This window comes from Phoenix dactylifera, chromosome 17, assembly GCF_009389715.1.
Source record: "Phoenix dactylifera cultivar Barhee BC4 chromosome 17, palm_55x_up_171113_PBpolish2nd_filt_p, whole genome shotgun sequence".
NCBI lineage: Eukaryota > Viridiplantae > Streptophyta > Magnoliopsida > Arecales > Arecaceae > Phoenix > Phoenix dactylifera.
In genome coordinates, this window is record NC_052408.1 from 651,069 (window position 1) to 677,223 (window position 26,155).

Here is a 26,155-nt window from a genome sequence, read left to right on the forward strand (position 1 = left end):
TTTATTTGCTTGCTTGCATCTATATTTCACTGAAAACATGAATGTGGTATACAGACAAGGTTAAATATCAATTGGAAAAAAGAGGAGGGGGGGAGGGGAGATGTTTCTTAATCCTTGTTGATTTTGATTCTTCTTAAACCCTGAAATTAGAGATAACCAGGCCGACCTTTAAACTGTCATTGGCATATGTAACTCCTTTAAACTCTCATTTGCATATATAACTCTGAAGTCTACCACATACAAGAGCATCTCAAAAACAGATGGGAAGATGATTATTTAGCTGAGTTACATTGGATAGAAAATATTGCCATTCAGGTCATGATCTTGTAAGAAGATTTTTAGCTACAAGGATTTGTTGGCGAAAAAAAATTATTCTCTTTTACTTTTTCTGAAATAGGAAATCTTCAGATGTTTGGCGAAAAGTGATAAAACTTTCCTCTAAAATTCAAAAATTTATAATATAATCTTATCATGAATAACTCCATCCTCACGCATTGCTAGGGTTAGAATGAGATTTAGTACTCTCAGGATATCCATCAAGCATGAGAGCTCAACAAGCACCGACTCATCTGCGCTTCTTCTAAACTGGCATACTCATTGAAATCTATTATCAGCTCCTTGATGCATGTCAGCCACCATTGCAGCCATATCAGATACTAGATCAAAGATAATAGGTGAAAAAGGTCCCAAAAGCATGTTTTCCTAACAACTGGTCGTGCCAAAATTTTATTTGACTTTTTCTATGAGAGGATAACCCTTAGGTGAAGTTGTCTTTGGCCTTCAAAACACCCCTCTCAAACTTGAAGCCAATGGCAGTCTACTATAGCACCAGATGGAATTCCTTCTACAGTTCAACCATCCAACAAACCTCTTCCGTTGGTGATCCTATGAACCGAACAATTTCTGCCACCACCTCCTTTCCAAGAGTGCCAGGTTTAGATCTCTCAAATTCCTTTGCACCTAATTCACCAGCCAAAACTACTCTTAGCATGATTTGAACCCTTCCAACGATAAGATCTTCTGATTGTTTCTTTTCTTGTTACCACCCAATTTGGGACCTAAAATACTGACATACACTATGAGAGCAAACATTATAGTATAGAAATGATTAAGGTTAGCTTATCTTCAGTAGACATCAAAGAGACTGAGACAACTAGCCACTAAACTCCTTATCTTTGTTATTGCTGATAGAATTCCTATGGGCGAGCAACAGCTCATGTTTTTCATAAATCTGGATTGTAGGACTCAGTTGTAAGGTATAAGTAATTAAACCAAACTTATTAGAAAAGATGATTTTTATTTAAGAACCATAAATCAGGTTCGCCCATGTAGGAATTTAAGCCCAACATGTTAGAAATACAATTAGAGTCCTATGATGAGGACTCTTACAGATGAATTTATATATCTCTCTTCTAACAACTACAAGATCTTATTATTGTTTTTTTGTCTTTTTGTATAAAACATTATTTGTTTTGAGGGGAAGCTTCTTATCAATTATGTCAATTATGTAACCTCCTTGCTCTACTATGCCACACGGTTCGCAATATAATTGGCTTATGTATAAAGAAGGAAAGTCAGGACACTTCTGACTTGTCCATCTAAGCTCCAAAAATAGATCTAGTTTGGTAGGCCATACCACCTTACAACATTCCAACTCATGATATGCAGGATGTTGGGTGGATCATGAGCTACAACTCCATGCTAGACATCTTTGTCTTACAAAGCATGATGTCTGGCTAATGTTGCATGGCCTTACCTGCTTTTTGTCAAAATAAATATTGTCTTTTAAGACTAATTCTCAACTTTCGATCATAGCAATTATTCTTGAGATAATTGAAAATTGAATTGTATTAAAAAAATACTAAGTAATTGTCAATGAACACCATCGAGTGCTTGCTTGGATGGTAACACCCTTTGCCACTTAGGCAAAGAGGCAGGTGTTCAATTTCAATTAGAGTAAGCCCTCAAGGGCAGCATTGAACCCAAGTCTCTTATATCAATAGCGCAGGTTTTTTAGCAACTTGAGAAGTTGGCACCCTCAACTAATATTCTTCTTCTTATATTTCTCTTCATCTGATCCCCTATCTATTAGCCACAATCTTATGCTGCAGATTTTTTACTGTGACTTCCTATATTAGTGCCTTCCTGATTATTGGCAGAACTATGGAGGACGAGGAGAGCATTTGCCCTTCCTATAATTCTGATTAAAATGAGATCTTTTTGTATAGGAGGCATGTAGAAATAAACATGGATAAAGAACATGCCTACCTAAAATTTTGATTATGATGATAACAATAGAACAATATTTATCAACCCTCTATAGTGTTTGGCTGGTTAAGTGAATAACCAATCTACAACCACCACTTAATACCTTAGTTACTAATTTCTAAGATAACTAGCATTGATAGATGACCAACCATATGAGATTTTTATACAAAATCACCTCAACTTGATCCCACTATTTTCGATCCAACTGGAAGTCTATCTTCATGGTTCAAGTTGAATTAAAGCTTTGATGCATACTCGACCTATTTATAATTTAAGTAAAAAATTTGACCTGACCCAAACTAAAAAACGCCCTAACCCAAACCTGATCCAAATGAGTAGATAGGGTTTTCAAGTCGAGTCAATTTTTTTGCCACCTGAGCAGTCTAATGAAGACCGTGGGGAAATTGCAGCTGATTGAGCCGCTTCCTATGTGGCTCACCACTCTGAAGGTTTTGTTTGGAGGGAGCACGACATAGTATCAGAGTCACTTTCAGCTTTGTTATTTTTGGATTCTGTTGGCCTATCTACATCCGTAGGATGTGAGTCGCCGTTGTATTCATAATAATAATAATAATAATAATAATAATAAATAAATAAATAAATAAATAAATAAAAAAGAAAAGAATAGAAGGAGGCCGTGGGGAAACTCAAATCCGAGCACTAGACCAAGTTGACAGCTATCGGGTCAAACCAAAGCAAAGAACGGGCAGGGCTAATCCGCGCGGAATCACCCCCCCTCGGGCCTCCGCTTTCATTCTTTTCCCACCGAGGGCAAGAAAGAGGGCTCCTCTCGCCTACAACTCCCCTCTTCAATCTTCTCGAACGGTGGTCGACGGTGGCCGCAGGCTTGTCCATGGTCCGGCGAGGACTGACGACGGCCGGCCAATCGAGGTAACTCTCTCCCCTCCTTTCTCTATCCCCTCTGTGTCGTTTCTTTTCGTTAAATTCTGATGCTGTTAGATCTCAAAATGAAAGGGGTCGGTCCAAGTTTCCAAAACTGGTTTTTGATTAGTAATTTTGCTACGTTAGAATTATTTGTTATATTTTTCTTTTTTATTGTATTTAGCGATGGTCAGTATTTTTGTTATAGTAATTGCCACCATAGCTTATTGAGAGTTATGCCAGTTTTGATAAGTAATTGAAATATTATGGAGGCATAAATTATTTTGTAAATTTAATACATATTCTGTTTCATGGGCACTCGCCTAATCACCTAGGCTATAGGTGGGTCCAATGCCTAGGGTCGCCTAGGCCATTTGGGTTTAGCGGAGGGTCTGGTCTGAAGCTAGGGTTTGGAGATTTCTTGTAGGGGAGTTGGTGATGAGCTCTCCTGATATGTTTGTTACTGTTAGTAGAATTCCAATTGATGTTAGTACGGTAAGGAAAATGTATTCTAATTTTGAAAAGAATAATTGAACACAAATAGCAAGCTTAATTCTCCAATATGTCATTTAACAAAATGACAGAAATTTCCTCATGTGGACATATTTATTATAGATTACTTGGTGGTTGGTTGGCACCGGGAAACAAACCTACTTGTTTCTCTACTTTCATCCTTGGATTTCATAGCTGTACATGCCTGTGTTTGTTATATGCCTGCAGGAGAAATTTATTGCTTGTATTTTCTTAGTATGGCATGCTTACCTTGGCTGTGACAGCACCAAGTCTATATTGGTCATGCATATTGTGAAGCAATCTTCCATGATGGATGACATGAGTAATTGCGTATTTCTTTCTCTTGTTTTACAAGTAACATGGATCAAACAGGGATTAGATGCTATGATAATATCTTGTTTCCCTGCTCTCTTCCCTAGATTTCTCAAATGTACATGCCTGAGTTTTATATGTGTACAGCATTTTTTGTTCTTAACTTACTGTGGCATGCTTGCCATGGTGGTGACGAAACTGAGTTTATATTTGGTAACTAATATTCTGCAATATGCTTCCATGGTAGGTATTATAAGTAAGGAGAGGAAAAGGACAAAACAGTAACCCTAAAAGAGCGCAGATGAAAGACGAAATCAGAGAAGGAGATAAAGGGAGGAGCTTCCCATTGGATCCCAATCTTCCTAGATGGGTTTGCCAGAACTGCCGCCATGCCCTCTGCATAGTTGGGGTTGAATCCTATGCTGACAAGTTCTTCAATGACCCTTCTCGCTCTGGTTAGGATTTTCCCTCTACTTCCATTTTCTTATCCCATCTCTTCTTTGATTCTGATAATACTTGACTCAATTGTTTAATTTCTGTTATTCTTGCTTGATCTGATACAATTTCTTGCAATTTTTCTTTTGAAATATACCAATCAGGATAGCCATTTCATTTTTCTTGTTTGAACTGCTACTTATTTTCACCATCTCTTTTATATTCTATTTTTTGATGAAATGAATGACTGAATCAACTTGCAATCTCATCGATTCATTTAGTGTACATTTGGTTGTGAGGAAATTAATGGGCAAGGAGAAAGAAAAGTTATTTTTTAAAGATCTAGATATGAGCTTTCAAATTTATCAACATTCTAGTGAAACAAACAGATGGAAAACTTTTTTGCAAGAAAAGCAAAACTTATGGCACTTGTTTATGCAACCAAACTTGCCATTATCAATTTAGCTTAATTGGGTGATCTCTTGTAGTTATTGTGTTTAATTTTATGACTCTTGTTTACCATGACTTATCATGCTTCAAGAAATCTTTCTTTGTTATTTAGGAGGCTCAAGATGATAGTTCTTGATATTTGTTTTTTTCCTCCCTAATCTATATCTCTAGTACTCCTAAAAGCAAATTGAATGAGTTTTGGGTATACTAGTGGAATTCACTAAAATATCTTAAACTTAAGTTTTCTTCTCAAATTTTCTATGAAGCAGCATGAATAATGAGTTATTTTTCTATTATTATTATCTTTTACTATGTGATTGAATTCACACACTAACTTATCAATATATATTAAGTGACATGAATAATGAGCTACATCATTACAACTTTTAACTATGATAATTTTCCTTAATTCCTATTCATCAAATCAGTTACATATACTTGTACCCTAAAACCTCCATGATTGAGACTATCCAAACGTGTTCTGTTATGCTACAACTAGACCCTTAATAACCAAACAGCTATTCACTAGTTAAGCTCTCAAACATGCAGGATCTTTTTTTTCTAAGAAAAAGCATGCAAAAATTACTAGCTAGCTCATATAAGAATATATATATATATATATATATATATATATATATATATATATATATATATATATATTAGGAATTAAGAGGTATATAAGCAAGTGTTTTATTACAGCAACCCAGGACCTCATCCAAAAATTTAGCTAGAAGGTATTATTTAGGTTTTTTGGCCCTGTATATGTATCCAAGATCGCTACAACACATCCAACGTGGGACTAACACATGCCCACACTGTTTCTGACATTTTTTTTCTATTTAATCTCTGGCTTTCTCACCATGTTAAGGGTCCAAATACAATTAAATTTGGTCACAAACACTATGATCAAGTTGTGGTTAATCTCAAAAGGACCCATGTTGTAGTGTCACCTAGTCCACATAGGTTATGGGCTACGTCCACTCTAAGATCATTTACAACAACCTTAGACCTTGTCCAAAAAGATAGTTAGAAATTATTATTTAGGTTTCTTGGCCTTGCATAAGTATCTGAATATCCCCAGTGCATAACTGATATGGGACTAAATGCACACCTGCATGGTCCCTCACATGTATGCTTTATAAACATTTTTAGTTCATAACCATCTTTAACATAATAGATATTAGTGATAATAACTTTGGATGTTTCTTGTATGTAGCTCTTTGTGTATGCATCAATTGAATTTAGAAAAATGGAAATGCTTTGTATCCAAAAATAAAAAAGCAAAAGAACTAGGTGCAACACTTCTTCCCCTTTTGTTTAAGTTAACATGTTAATACTACATAATATTTTAGGTTATCAATGTACAAAATTGCAAATTAAATAACATTCAAAGTAAATTATATATTTTTCTTTGCCATAATATTTAGTGCTATACACCTATTCTCTCCTTCCCACCCACCTCTCCCATTATCTCCCTCTTTTATCACAAACCAGACTGTTGGCTGCTCAACCTCCACCAACCCTCCTATTAGTCACACCACCTTGTCCATCTCCAAGTAGAGAAGGCTAACAACTTCCTTGCTACCTTGCTATTTACCACCATTGGATGCAAGTTGCTCTTTTATCTCTTGTTTGACATTGCCTATATCTCTAATGCTCATTTTATGCTTTGTAATTGTAAATTACTTTTTTGTTTTAATGGATGTTTGATGTTGCATTGTTAATAGATTCCGCATCTTTTTTTTAATTAAAAAATTGAAATATGAGTGTCATTTGGTGGCTGTTGACCAATTATATGATCTTGTGTATGCCATTAGATGATTGCTTGAACTTTTCCCTAATATTTTTTCTTCTTTGAGGAGGAGGTACATCCAAGTCCAAAGTTTTAGGTGGCAGATTTTTGCATTGGAAGTGTGCTAGTTTTTCTGTACAAATCATATATTGTCTTCCTTACCTAACTTTGTTTTTTTTATTAATAAATCTCTCCGGACCAATGCCCACAATCTTAGTATCGGGTACCACACTAGTACGTTACCGGTTCGGTAAGATACAATCAGTTCAGTATGATGCGCGTCCATACGGAGATAGCTCCCGCCTTTTTTCTCACTTTTTATCATGGTATTACTCGAAATCAGAGCTGTACTGATTTGTACCGAGCAAAACCAAGTGGTTCCTTTTGATTTAGATCGGTACGGACTAGTTCTCATACCAAATTGGCATATTGAATCAATGCTGCATAGGTTTGGTACCGTAAGCCTTGAACCGGGTGGTTCAGATGGGTTTTGTAGTCCTTGCTTTGGACTCATGCTTTCTCTTTGCCATTTACATTTATTTTTAAATAAATACAATATTTGAGCTTCATTGCAATTTTACAAACTACAAAAAATTTATGTTCGTGAAGTTGATCTCCATGGAATTTGTTTCCACATGTGTCAGAGTTTACTTCAACATGTTTTTTATAGGATTTACCCATAACATTCTCTTATGTTAGAGTCTCTGATATTGCATAGATAATCATTTCAATCAAGAGCACACATCTATAATTAAGGCCAATGTATGCCATCAAAAATCCTTTATTGGATTGTGCTGTTATTTTTATTCACTTGGCTACCATCCCATCACCAGCACTGTTATCAACCTTGCCAAAACCCCCTTGGAGATGCTATCATCTATAAATAAAAGTCTTGTCTATCATATCTCAATAGGAAGAGAAGAATGACAGAGGAGGAACTTGATGATGACTCGGAGAAGTGGCTCTTGCAAAAGAAATCTGGTTTATATTGCTAACTAATATATGATTTTTCATCAAGCTCAATCCCCTTGAGGATGACGGCCTTGACAGTAGCACCCTCTGTTGAGGGTTTGCTAGCATTCCTCTTTCCTAGACTGAAAGTCACAATTAGTGCTAGGATTCATTTGTTGCTCCCCAAGGGTTTAGGCCTTGAAACTTTCTTCTTTTGTAATGAAAAACTACTGTTTATTTTTCTGTATTTTCAAAATCCTAAAGTAATAAAACTGTATCATTTTGAAATTTCATGTAAGCTTTGCTATGGCAAGCTTAGAAGTAGGTTCTATATTGCAATCTGCCATGTTACACACTTTGAGAGGAGATTACAGGATGCCAATATCATGCTATTAGATAGTGGGCTTTTAGAGTTTTTCTCTTTTTGGTGCTTAGAGGGGAAAAGTTTAGTTCCCTAATAGTTGTTCCATAAGCCTAGGTACAAATCCTTCCTTTTTCAAGATTGGAGGGGCTTGGTTGACTGGAGAAGTTCTGCACCCTGTTTTCCTTTGAGGTTCTTAATTGCTTTTGAGGGGAAGGATTTGCAGAATTTCATTGGACCATCCAATCAGAAAAGAAAATTAGGGCAGCAAGTGAAGCAAGTTTTTCATGCATAGCTCAAGCATATTGTGATAAAAAGTGGGCTAGACTAGGAAATATGCTAACCTCAAGTATCATTTAAAGCTAATGAGCTGAGCTCAAACATCATTTTAAACTTGATTCGTGAACATCATTTGAAACTTAACTTATAAATGACATGAGCTTCAATGCTCTGAGATTTCAAAATAATTGGAAACTTGGCATGGCTAGATAACAACCTTGTTCAAGCTTGGTTTACTTGACAAACAAGCTGAGCTTGAATTTATGTTGCCAAGCTTGGCTTAAGCTTGAATATCCATTTCACATAACTAGTGATCCTCAGCAGCTTACTCTTCGCTCTTAAAGAAAATATGTAGTCCTCATTAGTGAGCACATTAGGTGGTTGTAGCCAAGTCTAAGGCATTCCTGAGTTCTGACCACACCACTTAAGCCTTGATCCAAGCTTTGCCTGTCCAGAACATATGCCAATCCAAACCTAGCCTAAATATTGATCTTGTTAAAGTCATAGGAGAAAGCTGGTATACTTTAGACATGCTTATGAAGATAACCACAGTCGTGTTAAAGCTTTAGACCATAAGCTGTTTCACATTTGAGGGCTGTTAGGAATCAAGTACTGCATGTTTGAGGCAGCAAATTCTCATAAAAGATTGTTGTAATATGATTTTTCAAACTTGAGTATATCTCGATTTTCTCAAATTGTATGCCCGTTGCTATTGTGGTAGCAATCACGGTGCTGGAGAAATGTAATAATGAATTAGCTATCACTTTTGCCCTTCTTTTTAATGTGAAGGAGGAAAAGCAATACCAAAAACAACATCGAATTTCCTTTCGTTGAAAGTTTAAAATTGCTTTGTAAGTGTAGGTTAAATGATTGACATCTAACTTAATTATACACATAATTGTAATGTTCTCATGCAATGCACATACATTTTACTAGTGTATATGAAATAGTAATTAGTTTATCATGAACTGCCTTAATAAGATTATCTTTATTTCCTTTTTCAGACGTAGGTGCTCTTGGTATCTAAGTGTCTATTTTAAAATATTTTAATGTAATTTTCTGATCTATACGTTAATTGCTATTTGGAAGTGCATTGTCTATACTAGGAATTTTTGCCTTTGAATGCTTATAGGAATGCAAGTCTCTTCGGTCCAAGGGAGTGTGATGGGATCTAGTCGAATGGACCATTCATTTGTTGTGTTGCCAAAACAAAAAGCTCAGGGTCATGGGTTCCCGCCCCGCTCTCGTGGTGGGCTTCCACATTCTGAGACTAGCCAGTTAACAAAGGCAATGGAGGAATCTTTTGTTGTCTTGCCACCTGCTGCTGCTTCCATGTACAAGGGTGAGTCTACATCCGAGGGAGGAGGGGTCCAAATACCAGCATATGGCGAGAACCCAAGTAATCCTTTGCAAGCAAACAATGGAGGGTTTCACTCAACCATAACTGTCTTGAAGAGGGCATTTGATATTGCAACATCCCAAACACAGGTACAGTTAGCTATTGGTTTTGCATAGAGCACCAATTGTGTGTCTAATTTATTCTCTTTGGTAATGTACTTTTGGAGCTTATTGAACTAAGACTGTAGTTTGATGTGTTTTATGTTATTCTGTGTTATGCTACTGATATCTGGATGTCGAAAATTGGAAATCTGGGTTGCATGTATATTTTCTAATCTGATGCACCTTTTCACAGGTTGAACAACCTCTTTGTTTGGAATGCATGCGGGTGCTGTCAGATAAACTAGATAAAGAGATTGAAGATGTGAATAGAGACATAAAAGCTTATGAAGCGTGTTTGCAACATTCTGAGTTGGAGTCATATGCTGTTCTCAGCGAGGCTGGCTTTCTTGGGGAGAAGGAGAAGGTATTTGTTTTGACTAACTGTCATATTTCACTCAAAATATATCCTTTTATCAATAACGATGTAAAATATTAAAATTCTTCTAAATTCATGCCTAAACAAGCCAGAAATAGTTCACATTGGACAACATAGTTTGCAGCTATAAATGGTGTCATATAGAATAAGAAACAAAAGTTATGTTGATCTGCACAATACTTATTTTGTACAAGTTTAAGTGAGTTCACTAAATTGCATGATGAAGTAACATATTTTACAGCTCACCAATGACACAGTTATGTTGTCATATAGAATAAGAAACAAAAGTTATGTTGATCTGCACAATACTTATTTTGTACAAGCTTAAATGATTTCACTAAATTGCGTGATGAAGTAACATATTTTACGGCTCACCAATGACACAGTTATGTTGTCATTCTCATATTGCTTTCCATATATGGTTATACTCCATGATACTCTTCTGGTAACTCCAGTATGTCATGACTGCAACCTACTATCATAAATGTTGGATTTTGTCTAACATATGGTTCCAATTTCCCCATATAATATGAAGTTATAAAAACATAGTTAAGAAACCCCACAACAGCACGAGTGAACTAATCATACTGTTGGGAAAGGGAGTTTGATTAGATAGAAAGTACATTATGGTTCCATTAATATTATCTGAAGAATGTGCATGCCATATTACTTTTGTTTTCAAGCCTTCGATATCAGTATGATCAGCAAGCCTTTTTTCCACCTGTCAGGGTACTTGAAAGCATGTTCTTTGATTTTTCCTCTGCTTGATCAGGGCACTTTAAGAGTTTAAAGCATTCAATCCATGTAAATAAAGCAGACATGTACCTGTTTGCCTTTTTGGAGTTGAAGACTATAATTTGACTTCCAGAAGTGGCACCATAAGGAAGTTGGCAAGTGAGTAGAAGTGTTTAGCACTTCATAGAATCAATAGGAATATATACCATCGTACGAATCTATAAGCATCAATAAATAAGCAGATACGATTACTTTATTTTAACATCTTATCAGGCATGTATTTGTCATTGTGAGTATCTCATTTGATGCTTTGGTGAAATATTCTGTGTTTTAACTTTCTTTAGGTCTATGAAAAATAAAAGTTGATGTGCAGATATGGGACAGAAAATTACTTCGTTGTCTATTTACTTGTCTGCTCGTATATCTATCCATTAGTGATATTTGCTAAGGAAACAAGATCTGATCAGCAAATTAACCTTATCTAAAGATGTGTTTTTAGTCTTTAGAGCTGTTATTTTTCATATATTTTATTTCTTTTTTAAGATTGAGGAAGAAGAGAGAAGACTTGAAGCTGCAATTGAGGAAACTGAGAAGCAGTTTTCAGAAGTAAAGGTTGAAATGAAGGAGTTAGAAGCAAAATCCAAGCTCTTCAAGGACTTAGAGGAACGGTGGGTACTTTGAATATTCCCTGATTTGACATTTTTTTAAGTCTTCGAGTTCTTGCTTTAAACTTACAGCTTCTTGACCAATTTGCATAGGAGTTTCACATATATCTTTCGAGGATGATAAGATGTTTATAGTGGGATCTAGACATAAAGGCCATTACCTAGTTATGGTCTGGGAACCCAGGGTCCTGAGAGGGGCGGATTGGGACAGACCTAACCCTTGGACTTTTTTGCACAAAGTGGCTGCCCTTGGACTTGAACTCGCGCCATTGCACTTGTCAGCCCCAGCTGTTTACCATAGCACCAAGTAGTAGCCCTTATAATGGGATCTAGACATGATTGCACAATTTCCTTCTAAGCCACATTCTGGCACTCAATTCATGTTATGGTTGTTCAGTTCCTTGTAATTTGTAAATATAATTTGTTCCTGACACCTTAACATATTTGGAAGCGGAAAATAAAGTGGCATAAATAATATCAATACGCACCGTTGCACGTCAGCCCAAGCTGTTTACCATAGCACCAAGTGATAGCCCCTATAATGGGATCTAGTCATGATTGCATAATTTCCTTCTAAGTTATGTTCTGGCACTCAATTCATGTTATGGTTCTTCGGCTCTTTGTAAATATAACTTGTTCCTGACATTTTAATTATATTTGGAAGCTGAAAATACAGTGACATAAATAATATCAATATGCAAGATATGACACAATTAAACCATCAGGTATAGTACTTTGCTGGATATGTGTAAGATATTTCATTTGAGTTGGTGGCTTTACCCAGGGCAAGCATTGAATTGCATGAGTAAAATTCTCAGGTTCCTATATTGTTGAGAAAGTTTGAAGAGGAGATGAAATATTCGATGGTCTGTGATGGTAACCCAACATTCCAAGTTGATTCTGAGCACGCAAATCAAGCATGTCTGCAGATCTTTTGATATGTTGCCTGCAGACAAACTTAAAGTGGGATGGGATATCATATATAAATATGGTAGCACCTAATGTTCTTGTTAATGCTATGCAAATGGTTTGTTAGTAATTTATTCAATGAAGGTGCTAGAGGACAGAATTTTTTTCTTCACAAGGAGCTTAGAAGGCTCAAGCTAAAGCTTAAAGAAGGGTTTGATGGATCAAAATAAGATGCATTCTCAAACTAATCTTTTTTAAGTTATGGTCAGGACTAGATTTCTTTCGGGATACATCGTGTTTAGTATATTGTCCATCTTGTAACTAGAAAGTTAAATGCTAAGATCAAATATCCTATATTACAAGCAGTTGTTATTTTTATTTGCATATGAATAATTCTTTGTAATGTATTCCTATCAAAGGTTGAAATAATTTGAATTTTTGGAGCACTTCAGGTTAAATTAAGAATTTTCTGGGGGGCTTTCTAGACATAAATGATATGCCTGTTTCTTCATTATCTTTTTTATTGATATAATTTTAAGAAATTATCACTAAAGCAAGGCTAAGCTTGCCATCATATTAAAGTTTTGTTATTGTCAATGGCATGCCATATGCATTACACTTTAGCAGCACATCTAAGCTTCATTTTTGTACTTTTATTGGATGTATGTTGATGTATCTCTTATCCTTTCACATACTGCATCTTTTTTAATGAAAATAGTCATATGTGCAATCACTTTGCTATCATTATTTTTGGTTCTTTACTCGCTTTCTTGATAACATACATAACTTACCTTTGGTTCTAGTAATTGTCCTATGCTTTCTTGTTCCTCCTACACATTCAACCTTGAAGTTTTAGTAAGATATGTAAGGAGAAACAATTAAAAGAAAGCGAATGCTTACTAGCATATAAGCATGGTGTTTGATCATATCTATCAAGGTCTGACGAATCGACCCATAACGGCCGGTTTGAACCAGTCTGGCCTGTAACCGGTACGCTGGAGCAGTGAAAACCGGTGCGGGCCGGTTCTGTGCTGGAGACGAAGAAGACGAAGAGAAGGAGAGAGAGCGCGGGGAAGAGAGGGAGGGAGGAGATCTGTGGCCACCATCGGAGAGCCGCGAAGGGGTGGCGGAGGCCCGGGGAGGGGGACCCGCGGGGGCGCGGCTCTCCGATGGCGTCGACGGGTCTCCTCTCTCCCTCTCTTCCCCGCTCTCTCCCTCCTCTTCTTCTTCCCTGGCTCCGATGGAAAAGAGCTAGCCGGTTTGTACTGGCTGGTTCCGGAGCGAACCGAAACCGTACTGGTTGGTAAGCGACCAGTCCGCCTACTGGATCCGGTACGGCGAACCTTGATATCTATTATGATTGACTGCAGTGTTTCAGTGTCATTTTGAAGAAATTTCAATGGCAACTGATCTCATGTTGCAACTATGGGCGAATATGATCCATATTTATATATTGTTAATGATATGGTAGAACTTTTTGTTTCTTTGTGGTTGTACCTATTAGTGGGGTTGTACTTCTTCATAGTTAGTTTATAGAATCAAATGCTGTTTCAAATTGGTGGTCGGGGTTAGCTTTTTGTCTTGGAGATTAATGCTTCTCTAAATCTCAGTTTGTGACTATAATTTTTGAGAAACTTATGTATGAAGCTGCTTTGATTCTCCTGTGCAGTTATTGGCATGAGTTCAACAATTTCCAGTTCCAGCTGATATCTCATCAGGTAGTGTTTCCACATGATCCATGTTTCTTTACAAACTTTTTTCTTTTTCCATTCCTTTTTTTTTGTCAAATTTTCAATTTATTCCATCTTAAAGATTTATTTAGTCCTATACAATTTTATTTATAATTGATGAAAAACATTTTTCTCCTTATCAATGTTTAGTTTCTGTTTTCCCAACTGAAAAAAGAAGTTGGTTGCTGATTATTTGACTGTTGCTTATGTATTGATTATTTGACTGTTGAAAAAAGAAGGCAAAAACTCATTTAACTCATCATTTTGATTGCATATTTATTTGATTATTTAACTCATAACCTTTTGCCTGAGGCTCAGAGGTAAATGGGATTCGCTTTCTCAAGCCATATAAATTTTTGCCTGGGTTGTATCTCCTAGAGCATAACCTGGGCTGTCGATTCATGTATCTTGTGCCTTTTCATGAAACTTTAATTTGTTCCCTTCATATATTGGTTATTTTCAGTTGCTGGTTCCATTCCATGCTTCATATCATCATCTCTTTATGTTGTATGGGTTTACCTATAAAAGATCATATATGCATTAACTTATTATTTTGCGTCAAAGTCACCAGTTTTAGGCCTTCTCGAGAATGCAATCAATTCAGCATTTTGCAGGCGTAAACTACACTAATTTTGTGAAAACAAATTCTTCATTTCATTCATTATTTTTTCAACTACACCCTCAGAAATGTCTTTTCTTCCTTGAAGGACAATGTTCATTAATGTAGTTGGTCATAGAAGTCATAATGTTCCCAAGTTGTGGTCGGGTTGGTGCATCTTGACTCCTTACATAGTGCTTCTCCTAGTTATTCAAGGACAATCTTAGTATATTGTCTTATGACATGAGCAATTAAATTCATGTTATTTTAATTTATTTTCTTCATCCAGTCAACTTATAGTTTGGATTTGTTTTTTTAATACAACAGGAAGAGAGAGATGCAATTTTGGCTAAGATAGAAGTTTCTCAAGCACATCTTGAATTGCTGAAACGCACCAATGTGCTGAATGATGCCTTTCTTATTTGGCATGATGGTGAATTTGGAACTATTAACAATTTCCGACTTGGCCGCCTTCCTAAGATACCGGTATTTGATGCCAAAATTAGGTCATATGGCTATTTATTTGTATTTTTCTTTTACTGATCTTTATATATGCCAAGTGTTATGGTACTACTCGCTTTCTTTGTGCAACTAATAATTTCTATCTGTGCTTGCATGTGTGTGTATATACTATATATTGATATATTTGCTTGATTGATGTTTTCCCTTGTTTTACTTCCCTTTGCATTTTCCTTGTGCTTTTCTCTAGTTAAGATTTTTCTCTTTTGTCATGATTCCTTTTAACTACATGATCCTTGGTTCCATGAACTTAGACTGACCAATATAGTCAATCTTTCTACCTGCATTCTAGCCATTGGCCATATAGTTTAACTTGTAGGTTGCACTTTTGCCTAATTTGCCTTGGCCAAGAATTTTGTGCCAATTCATAGTGCTCTAGCACCAAGCTAACAGCTGGTTGTAAAATCTATTCGGTCCTTGTATATTGCCTTCTTGATTTACTAGAGTTGTTCTCTAGAGTTGCTCTGCGTTTAATAGAAGGCTTGGAAGATATGAAACATTTCTTGTAATTTTTTGGTTGTATGCTTTTTTTTTTTTTAATTTTTTGGTTGTATGCTTTTTTTTTTTTAATTTTTTGGTTGTTAAGGTGAGAAATTTTCATGCAAGAAATATTTTCTTGGAAGCTTTATACTTCTTGTTTTTGTTTGTAGTTTCATCCATCTCATTGTTGCTAACATGTTTTCTCAACCATTGTATGGTATCTTTTAGGTTGAGTGGGATGAGATAAATGCTGCTTGGGGCCAGGCATGTCTTCTTCTGCACACAATGGCATCTTATTTTCGGCCAAAATTTTCGTATCCTTGCACTAAAATTACATAACTCATGAGATAATTTCCGCATTCATTTTATTTTCTTTTTGTAACTTGAGAAGAAAGTATTAAAATCATGGATTACTGAATCCCGAATCGGGTGGTTCGGCTCGTACTGAACTAAATTGATGCTAAGTAGGAACGACTCATAGGGTCGGTTCAGTTCACAAGTTTTAGCCCCCTTCCACACGGTTCGAACCTTGATAATAACTTATTCTTAAGTCAATAGGTGTTTACTTATTTTTGATAACCCTCCCCACACGGTTTGAGGCTTTCCTTCCCCTCACGACATTTCAAGAGCATTCGAGGCTCTCCTTCGTTTCTTTCTCCTTCTCTCAGGGTCCTCGGTTAGCCGAACCGATGGAAACCCTCCCCCTTCTGGTCGATGGAAAGCCTTGCATTGATTGCCTTTCTTCTGTTGATGCCCTTGTCCATCCCCGTCTCCTTCCATGTGGTTCACAGGTGAGTTTCTCTCCCTCTCTCGATCTCTTCCACTCTCTCTCTCCCCTTCCTCTCCATCCCTCCCTCTCCTTTGCCCTCTCACACTCCGTCTCCGTCCCTCCCTCTCCTTTGCCCTCCCACACTCCCTCTCCCTATTTCGGTATGTCCTAGAATGGCACGGTACAGCAATACTGTACCGAACTAGTTGCCAGCAAGTACAAGCCTCGGTACCGGTTTGGCAAACCTTGATCAAGATAATTCCATGATGTCATAACTTCAATAAGCTTTTGACAAGCCTCTACTATTAATTGACGTGCGAACAAGCATATCCTCATTCATTTTTTTCATGTCAATCGTATATGTAGTAGTTTGTTGTAGTAATTGGTGAAGAACCCCAAGTGGGATAAGGCTTGTGGATTATAGATAGTGTCTGGGTTGTGGTCCCTTGTTTATATTGCTGTTGGTAACATTAGTTGGAAGCTTCAAATGATAAATTAACTTTTGTAATTGCATACTTCCTTTTTCTCTCATACATGAATTTTTGGATGGACAATGGCAAGTTGCAAGTTTTGTTTTCTGAAAATGCTTATTGAAATACCTCTTGTTGTTTGTTGAGCTTGTGCATATGAAGTCTTCTCGTGCATCTATTGTATAATATTTTGAGCTAGAACCATGCATGAAGCACCACATTTCTTTTAAAAATGATTTGGCATGGGAAACATCCTTTATTCTTTTCATTAGATATCGAATCAAGATTATTCCAATGGGAAGTTACCCTCGCATTATGGACAACAATAACAATACATATGAATTGTAAGTTAACTTCTGACGCTGATATGATCATTTCTCCATGCACCATTATTTATGTCTTTAATTTCTTTGCAATATTTTATCAGCCTTGTGATTTTTATTGCAAATTGTTGGTACTTTTACCATAAAATCATAATCTGTCAGTCATTAGATTCTAGATGATTATGATGTTATTTGCTTTATTTTGCATAAATATGTTGTTGTATGACTTGATGTTGATAAATTTTGTAACATATGCACTGCTTTACAATTTACATTTATTTGCTTAAGTGGAATGAAACAATAAAAATTTGCAATTTTATTTGATGATTGAATGAGCAAACATTGAAGTGTTCCTTGTTTATCGTCCAAATATCGTAGCTTGCTATTGTCAAGTTAGGGCTACAATCTTAAGGTTCTTATTATATTTTTTTTCAAAAGAATAAATTGAGCTTTACCTAATTTTAGTGTTTACATCGAGGAATGCGGAACCATCTCGAACCGCTCGGTTTGGGGTGTGCTGAGCCGTATCGGCGGTAGACCAGGACGGTTCCGGCATTCAAAACGGTAAACCGGCAGATAGGGGGGAGAGAGAGAAGGAAAGAGAGGAAAAGAGAGAGGGAGAAGAAGGGGACCCGAATGGAGGGCTATAGGAGGCCTTTAGAGGGGCCCCAAAGGGTCGAAGCAGGGGCTCTGTCTTCTAGACCTTTGTTTCGTTCGAAATAGGGGTCCGTCGGAGCCCCTTTGTTTATTTTGAAAAGTTTAGTGAAGTTGGCAAGGGGTTTGCCGACTTTATTTAAACATTTCAAAATAAAAAAGGAGCCCCGACCAACGAAACAGGGGTCCGAAGGGCGAAGCCCCTGCTCCGGCCCTTCGCGGCCCCTTTGACACACCCTCCGGCAGCCCTCCCTCCCTCTCCCTCTGCCTTCCTCCCCCCCTCTATTTTTTTTCTCTCCCGTTCTCCCTCTTTTGCTCCCTCGCCCTCTTTGCTGTGTTGGTTCGGGTTCGGAATGGAACGGCATGGGGGTGTACCGAACCTAGACCTGACCACGGTTCCGGAACCGCCGGTTCCGGTTCCACAAAAACCTAGAACCTTAACTGGAACCAAAAATAGTCGGTTCGGTTCCGGTTCTAGAACCGCCGGTTCCGGTTCCGGTTCCGGTTCTAGACGGTTCCGGTTTTAGACGGTTCCGGTTCCGGTTATAAAATTTTGAAAAAAAATAGATTGTGTAATTAATTTGGAAAAAAATTTTAAATACAAATAGATTGTATAATTAATACAAAATGATAATTTGTACCTCATTTTATTATTTACTCATCAATAGAGGGGGTCGGTAATTTGGATCCCAAGAATTTGGGTTTGGAACATATATTTTCTTGCCTTTATTTGAGCGGGAGGAAGACATTTTTGATAATTGGATTGGAAAAAATGAAAATATGGGAAGGTTATGGAATGTGTAGAGAATTGGAATAGATTGAATAATTGAGAGAGTGAAAAATTGAGAGAGAAAGATTGGAAGATTGAGTGATGTGGTGAAAAAATTGATTTGGAAAGATATATATAGTGTTGGAAATAATTTTCGTTTCCCAAAATGCTCCTCAAACTAGCCGTTTTTTAGTTGTAGGAGGGGTAAAATAGTCGTTTCCCAAAATGCCCCTCAAACTAGCCGTTTTTAAGTTGTTAGGAGGGGTAAAATAGTCGTTTTCTTCGGTTCCGGTTCGGTTCCGGTTCCGGTTCCGTCAAACCTGGAACCTTAACCGAACCGTATTCCTCAAGGTTCCGGTTCGGTTAAGAACCGTAAGACACGGTTCCGGTTCCGGTCCGGTTCTTCCCGATTCGGTTCCGGTCCGGTTCCTCGGTTAGAACCGAACCGTGGTCAGGTCTAACCGAACCGTGTCACCGGCCGACCGATTCGGGCTCCGATACTGGCACTGCAGACTTTGGTTTACACTGTTATGTACAATCAGCATTTCTTTGATCGACAATAAATTAAATTATGAATGCAATTTTAGTAGGAATCAATGTGAACATAACATGCCTATTAAAATCAATTTTCATGTGACAACATAATTGTGATCATTATTGTTATCTCTTGGTACTAAATTAAAGAATCGAGATATTGGCAAAGAAATTGTCTATAAGAATTAGTCAATTGAATAAAGAGTAAGAGATATTTCTGGAAGATTGTTAACCCTGCACTCATGTGAGACCTAAGTGAAAACTATGGAAGAAACTAGAAGGCCAAAAATGTTGTATGGTTGCAGGATTGGAGCTAAAGAGTGTTTAGATGTAATATGAGCCTTGTGGATAATATGCTATTGTATGTCAGTGTTGACAGCTTGACATTAAGAAGGCAAGAGTTGGAATCAAGATCTGCAATCTCAATATCTGGTACTGTACTAGTATGTTATTGACTCGGTACAGTACAATATGTACTTCATAACGAGACAGATTCCAGCCCCCTTTTTCTCAGTTTTCATCATAAAACCGAAATCGGGTGGTATGAGTCGGTACCAAGCGGAACTGGGCGGCTCTGCTCAGTTTGGCTGGTTTGGATAGGTATGGACCAGTCTCCTTATCGAACCAGCAAACCGACCAATTCCACGCTGGTTTGATACTATCAGCCTGAACCTGGCGGTTTGGGGTGGTTTTGCAATCTTGCAAATTGTATAGTGTCTTTTCTTTTTCTCTTTTTTTTTGTTTTTGTTTTCTCAAAGTACACACATATGTGATTGCATAGGGTTCTTCCCTTGATCAAGCTTGACTTTGTCGAAGCTTTTGTGGTTACTAGGTTTATTCAGTGCTTTTTTGCTGTATTAGTTTGTGGAATTTTTATATAAAATTCTCAAAGCTCGTTCTGGTTTACTTGGAGAAGGATATATTAGATGGATGATTTTCACTGGTAAAGATTGTATTGTCATGTGCAACTTCTCTCAGGGAGAAAGGCATGTGCATCTGAATACAGAAGAGGTCCCAATAGGGGGAGCTGATTGGATTATGTGGAATGGTTTAAGTCTTCCAGGAAATTATGAGAGGAGAAAAGTTTGGTCAATCAAGGTCGTAGTCCTTGATAAGCACAGATACACATCCTGATAATACAACTAGGTATTTTTTGTAATGAAATTCTCTTGCATGTGTTTGACGTAAGCCACTTCTACCTAATTCTTGTAATTGTACATGCTGTAAAGTTTGAATTATTTGTCATTTATGATTTCTTTGCTGGCCATCTTTATATTTGCTCGATTTAAATTGCACTGCACATTTTGAATGCTGTATCATGAACATCATTATACCCAGTTTCATAAAACTGTACTTAAAATTGATTTGAGAACATGTAACTCCATTTTCTTTTCAGTCTGTGAATATGAGAACATGGAGATTTTTCTTCCCCAGGTTTGGCCCTGTGAATTTATTTTGGAGCACTCGCTATGACAAAGCGATGACATTGTTCTTAACATGCCTTAAAGAGTTTGCGGAGTTTGCTAACTTGAAAGACCAAGAAAACAATATACCACCAGAGAAGTGTTTTAAACTTCCTTATAAGTGAGTGTTCTCTTACTTTTGAATCTGTCATTTGGCTGGTCATAAATGGCATTAATAAAGTTTCACAACTCATTCATGCAATGTGGAGTCTATTTCTGTTAGACTGTTCATATTATTCCATCATATATGAACCATGCTTAATTTGATTTCGCTGCTGTTTCTATTTATAAAGTTTCACATTTTACGGTTTTGGTATTCAGTTTACATTGCTGGTCTTGTCTAATATGACTGTGACACCTTGTCTTTTGCACCAGTGAGTGTTTAATCATGTAGAATTGCTTCTAGAATGCCATTTATATTGCTGGTCTTGTCTACTATGACTCTGACACCTTGTCTTTTGCACCGGTGAGTGTTTAATCATGTAAAATTGCCTCTAGAATGCTATTTACTTTATACTGTATATTGGGTCTAAAAAGTATGAAACTATCTATTAATTGGCATGGTCGCCTGGCAGTTCTTGGTGTGGCTTTCTTTAGTGCATTTACATTAGATATATTATTTTATGTTCATCTTCTGGTATTGTTGGAAGGTTGTGAGAAATTTGTTATTCTGCTGTTTGTAATAATATGTTCATGCATCCATGCATTCATGTGCAAACACCGTGTCTTACTAGATATTGTGCTTTATATCTTGCAAACCTCATCGTAGACCGATATCACCAGAGAAGTGATTTAAACTTCCTTACAGGTGAGTTCTCTTTCTTTTTGAATCTGTGATGTTGCTGGTGATAAACAGCATTAATAAAAGTTGTACAACTTATTCATGCAATGTGGAATCATTTCTGTTAGACTTTGGATTATTCCATCACATATGACCATGCTTAATATGATTTCACTGCTATTTGTATTGATAAAGTTTCACATTTTAGGGTTTCTGGTATTCAGATTACATCGCTGGTCTTGTCGAATATGACTGTGACACCTTGTCTTTTGCAACAGTGAGTGTTTGTTCATGTAGAATTGCCTCTAGACTGCCATGTACTTGAAACTTCATATTGGGTCTAAAAAATATGAAACTATCTATTACTTGACCCAATCCAACCCATAATCTAACCTGACCCGAGGTCAAGAACCCAATCACCCAAATTTGACCCTTTTTTATGATATTGAGGAGATTTCTAGGGCATGGGAGAGAACCTCTCATTTTCCTTCTCCTCGTGCCCCTCTTCACCCTCCCTCCTCTCTACCACTATCTCCATGTGCCACCGCTCGAAGTGCCTATACCACCATCGCTATGTGCCACCGCTCGAAGTGCCTATACCACCATTGCCATATGCCACCGCTCGAAGTGCCTCTACCACCATCGCCGCGTGCCCCTGCTCGAAGTACCTCTACTACATGTGCTGCTGCCGTCGTGGGCTTCAGGCCTGACATGGGATTGTGGTGGGGCTAGTCACTGGATCTGACCCTATGCTCACTTGCCACTGCTCCCCGATAGAAGCCACATTGACAGCCACATCAAGGAGTTGGGATGAGGTCGAGCTCAGGGGCCATTGTAGGTTATGGAGCGGAAGTGGGGGCAGCCGCACTGTCGGAGGGGAAGGTGGGTGGTGAGGGTGGATAAGGTTGTCCTGCTAGAGCAGGAGGGTTCTGAAGATGGCGAGGAGCTTGCTAGAGTGGTTGAGGACGACGATGAGCTTGCTAGAGTAGCCAGGTCAATCTCCCTCAGGTGGAGGGAGTTGAGATGCCGCTGTTTCTCTTTCTCACTCTTCGCACTGGGTCACAAACTCATCGTGTTTAGACTTGGATTGGGTCCTTGGCTCGAGTTGGTTTCCTGGGTTGGGTTGGGTGGGATAGATTAAGATTCATTCAGGTTGGTCGGGTCAAGATTTGATTCATTGACAGGTCTACCTCATCCCCACTTATGATGTGATATTAAAATAAGGGGTATATCATAATATTTGTTTGATAAGTGAACTTCTAAATTCTGAAACTACGGTTAACTATTGTATTGTTGTGCATAACTGTAAACAATTTATGGATACTTCTAGATTAATATTGATGCCTTGGCACTGAGACACAAAGGACAGCCTATCCATGGCAATCTTGTGAATCTGTCTTTTGCTTTTATCCAACATTTCTCAACTAAATATCACTGAATAATCTTTTATCTGCAATTTTTATTCTACGTCATCATCTATGTACATAAAGTGTCCTATCTATATGTTTATGGATCAATGCATGATGCACTAGGAACATCTTACAACTGGCCCATGACATCCTGAGTTGGTCCTAAGATCTGTGGGGAATAAAGGAGGGGTACCTTAATCTTTGTTGAAGGATGTTGGAAACGGAGGGGAAAACCTAAGGTCAAATGGTTCCAAGAAGGAGATGAATATGCAAGAGATGACATTAGAGATATCCTTAAATAGGAATGCTTGGCAAATTAGGACCCATAAAACTGAATCCAAATAGTTGGGACCAGGCAAATTATGGTTGTGGTTATAGTCATCTGATTGACTCTTGATTCAAAGTTAGCTGCACTCTTAACTTGCGATTTGATTTACATAGTAACTGAAGGAAGAGTAGAAACATAGAAGCAACAAGACAAATCCGCCCCCATCTCAAGCAGGAGATGCTTGCTTGCTTAAATTCTTCTCACTTTTTCATTTTTCCTACTGATGTAAAACTCATGTTGCTATGGCCTTTTTCTCTTAATATTTGAATATGTAGATTAGTTTAAATACGCTAATATTAGAAAGTTAGAATTTAATGTACATTACGGTCTAACAAAAAGTACAACCTGCTTGCTTTCCTTGTCTATACCATTCAGTCAGTTTCAACTCATCATTATCAGCACCACCAATCAAGAGTACATGAGCTTTCATGCCTAAAGTTGAAACATTGCCTGAATCATGAATAGGAAAGTGGTTCATTATCTTAATTTTTCTTGTCAATTATTATAGTGTGGATAATGTTTAATATTATTGTTGCTGTTGTTGTATTGTATATTTGCATTATTGCTTTCTAAAAGAATTTTGTTTCATAGGATCGAGAATGACAAAGTAGAGAGCTATACCATCACCCAGAGCTTCAATAAGCAGGAAAATTGGACAAAGGCTCTAAAATACACTTTATGCAATCTGAAATGGGTTCTGTACTGGTTTGTCGGGAATACCAATTTTCAGCCCCTTTCTGCAATGGTTTCTTCTCATGCTGATGTTCCAGCCCTTGGGTCACTGTACACAAAACAATCGGCTGACAGGAAGTGCTGATCTGTTGGACTTGAAACAATCTACTGATTCTGAAAGTTGACCAGACACAACACTTATCACGTGAACTCGTGTATATAGAACAAAATATAAATTTTTCTGTTTCGTGTGCAGTTAGTCAATCCTTCTCATGGTGGTAAATGATGAATGTTTCTATTAATTCATCAGCTTGTACAACCAGACAAATTGTGCCATGTAGGAAATTCGTTATTATTTTCATCTTGTTGCTTAATTTCCTGTTTTTGTTCCGAGTAAGTAGCAACTATATGTATTAGAGTTTGCTTTCCATTATCTATTATGATGGTTACTCTGGTGAGTGGATGAGATCATGGGTCATATAAATGCCACCCATGCCGAATGCTGACTCCCCTCAATTTAAGGTAATATGCAATTGGATTTTGTCTCCTTTAGTAATTAATAGTTAAGCTGTCGTTATGCACCCAACTTTCAGATTGAATGGTACAGTTTTTGCTATTCTGTGTTGGTAGAAGTTCAATTTTAACAAACAAGCAACATGAAGAAAAAAGGTTGAAGTTGGAAGCAAAATCCCAATGTTTTAGAAAAATCTGAGGATCAAATAGCCTTAATCGAGTAACCACCAGAGGATTTATATCTTTGACAAGTCTTTTCTCAGACCATTTGAAAATTAACTTGATGTTATCTGCAGAACTTTTGTCTTTTCTGATTTTTAACTGATATTTTGGTCTATATAGTATATAGCTTTTCAACTTTCACCCTGATTTTGACAATATTGTCTTTGATTAGATTGGGCATGTTATTTATCATAGTGAAGCTATGAGTGAAGGTGACTCCAGGAGTTTGAACAATTCTCTGATGCATTTATGCAATGACATAATCTTTGGCTCAAACCTCATAGTTTCTTTAAGGTTGGTCTTCAAATTAGTTGTTGCAATTGCCTGTCAGTGATCGTTTGCCATGTTTTTAACCGATGTGTTGCTTCCACTACAGCTGCCTGTCTATTGCTTTGACATGTTTGTTTCAATTTGCTTCATGTTTTCCTTGATGTTCCATCCTTGATAAATAAATTGCTTTTCATTATTTTATACATTTAAACGGTGAAATAGGCTACTGATGGTCTGATATTTTGGATGTGCTTCCAAGGTACTTTAAGCTCACATAAAATGGTAAAAATTTGTTGACTCTTTTAGTTGATTTCACATAAAATGGTAAAAATTTCTTGCATTAGCCACAGTCTGTAACTTCTTTGGGAAAAACAGAACCTAGATGGTGATCATATCTACCAAAGTCGAATATGTTGCTCCATGCTTTGACAACCGTGATCTTCTGTTGTGAGAAAGCAAATTTTACTAGCTGCAAATTGTTTATTTAATAAATAAATTTTATAAATGCCATTTCTACAATTTTTATAAACTTGGGTTCTATTCGAAATTACTTGGTTTTTAAAAGTAGAGCTTTATATGTAAAAGCTTTAACAACAAATTGTTAGCTATTTGACAGTTTCATTTTTGAAGTACCATGAAACTTTATTCTCTAGTTAATAAGTACTTTTAGTACGAGAAGATGTCAATCAAGAATATTGTATTGTATTTTTAATTTTTTTAAGTTTTTATACTATCAAAAACTGTTATCATAACAAATTATTTATTTTGAATAATTTAATATTAGAATAGTATAATGTTGTGATACAAAAGTATGATATTATGCTCCTATAGCAATTTTATACTCATTATTATGACAAAATAATGATAGTAATGTAGTATCGTAATAATCTTAGTGTAATATGCTATAATATAATAGTTTATATCAATTATTATTATTATATATTAATATATTATTACATAGTATAATATTAGTATAACCAAGAAATGCATAACTGTTTCAAATCGGGCGGTTCTGTCCGCTCCGAGCTGTGCCGGTAAGCTACCGGTATGGTTCCGGCTTTGAAACTGGATCGTTGTCTGAGCCGGAGAAGAAGAAAAGAAAAAGAGAGCAAGCAGGGGAGGAAAGGAGGAGCGGCTCTTTCTTTCTCCCTTCCCCGCTCGCTCTCTGTTTTTCTTCTCCTTCTCCAGCTCCGGCTGGTTTTCTCTCGGTACGGGTTCGGTAC

The 26,155-nt window shown here is 37.0% G+C and overlaps 1 protein-coding gene across 1 annotated transcript; it reads left to right on the forward strand.

Moving 5' to 3' along the window:
- Positions 1–2,967: 2,967 nt before the first annotated feature.
- On the forward strand, positions 2,968–24,317 carry LOC103715072 (beclin-1-like protein). Its single transcript, XM_008802581.4, has 11 exons — positions 2,968–3,159; positions 4,223–4,430; positions 9,376–9,731; positions 9,937–10,107; positions 11,398–11,522; positions 14,098–14,146; positions 15,084–15,242; positions 15,984–16,069; positions 17,267–17,338; positions 20,709–20,858; positions 23,847–24,317. Exons 2-11 carry the CDS (start codon positions 4,277–4,279, stop codon positions 24,070–24,072), a joined length of 1,548 nt encoding a protein of 515 aa, XP_008800803.1. The 5' UTR covers positions 2,968–3,159; positions 4,223–4,276; the 3' UTR covers positions 24,073–24,317.
- The last annotated feature ends 1,838 nt before the right edge of the window (positions 24,318–26,155 follow it).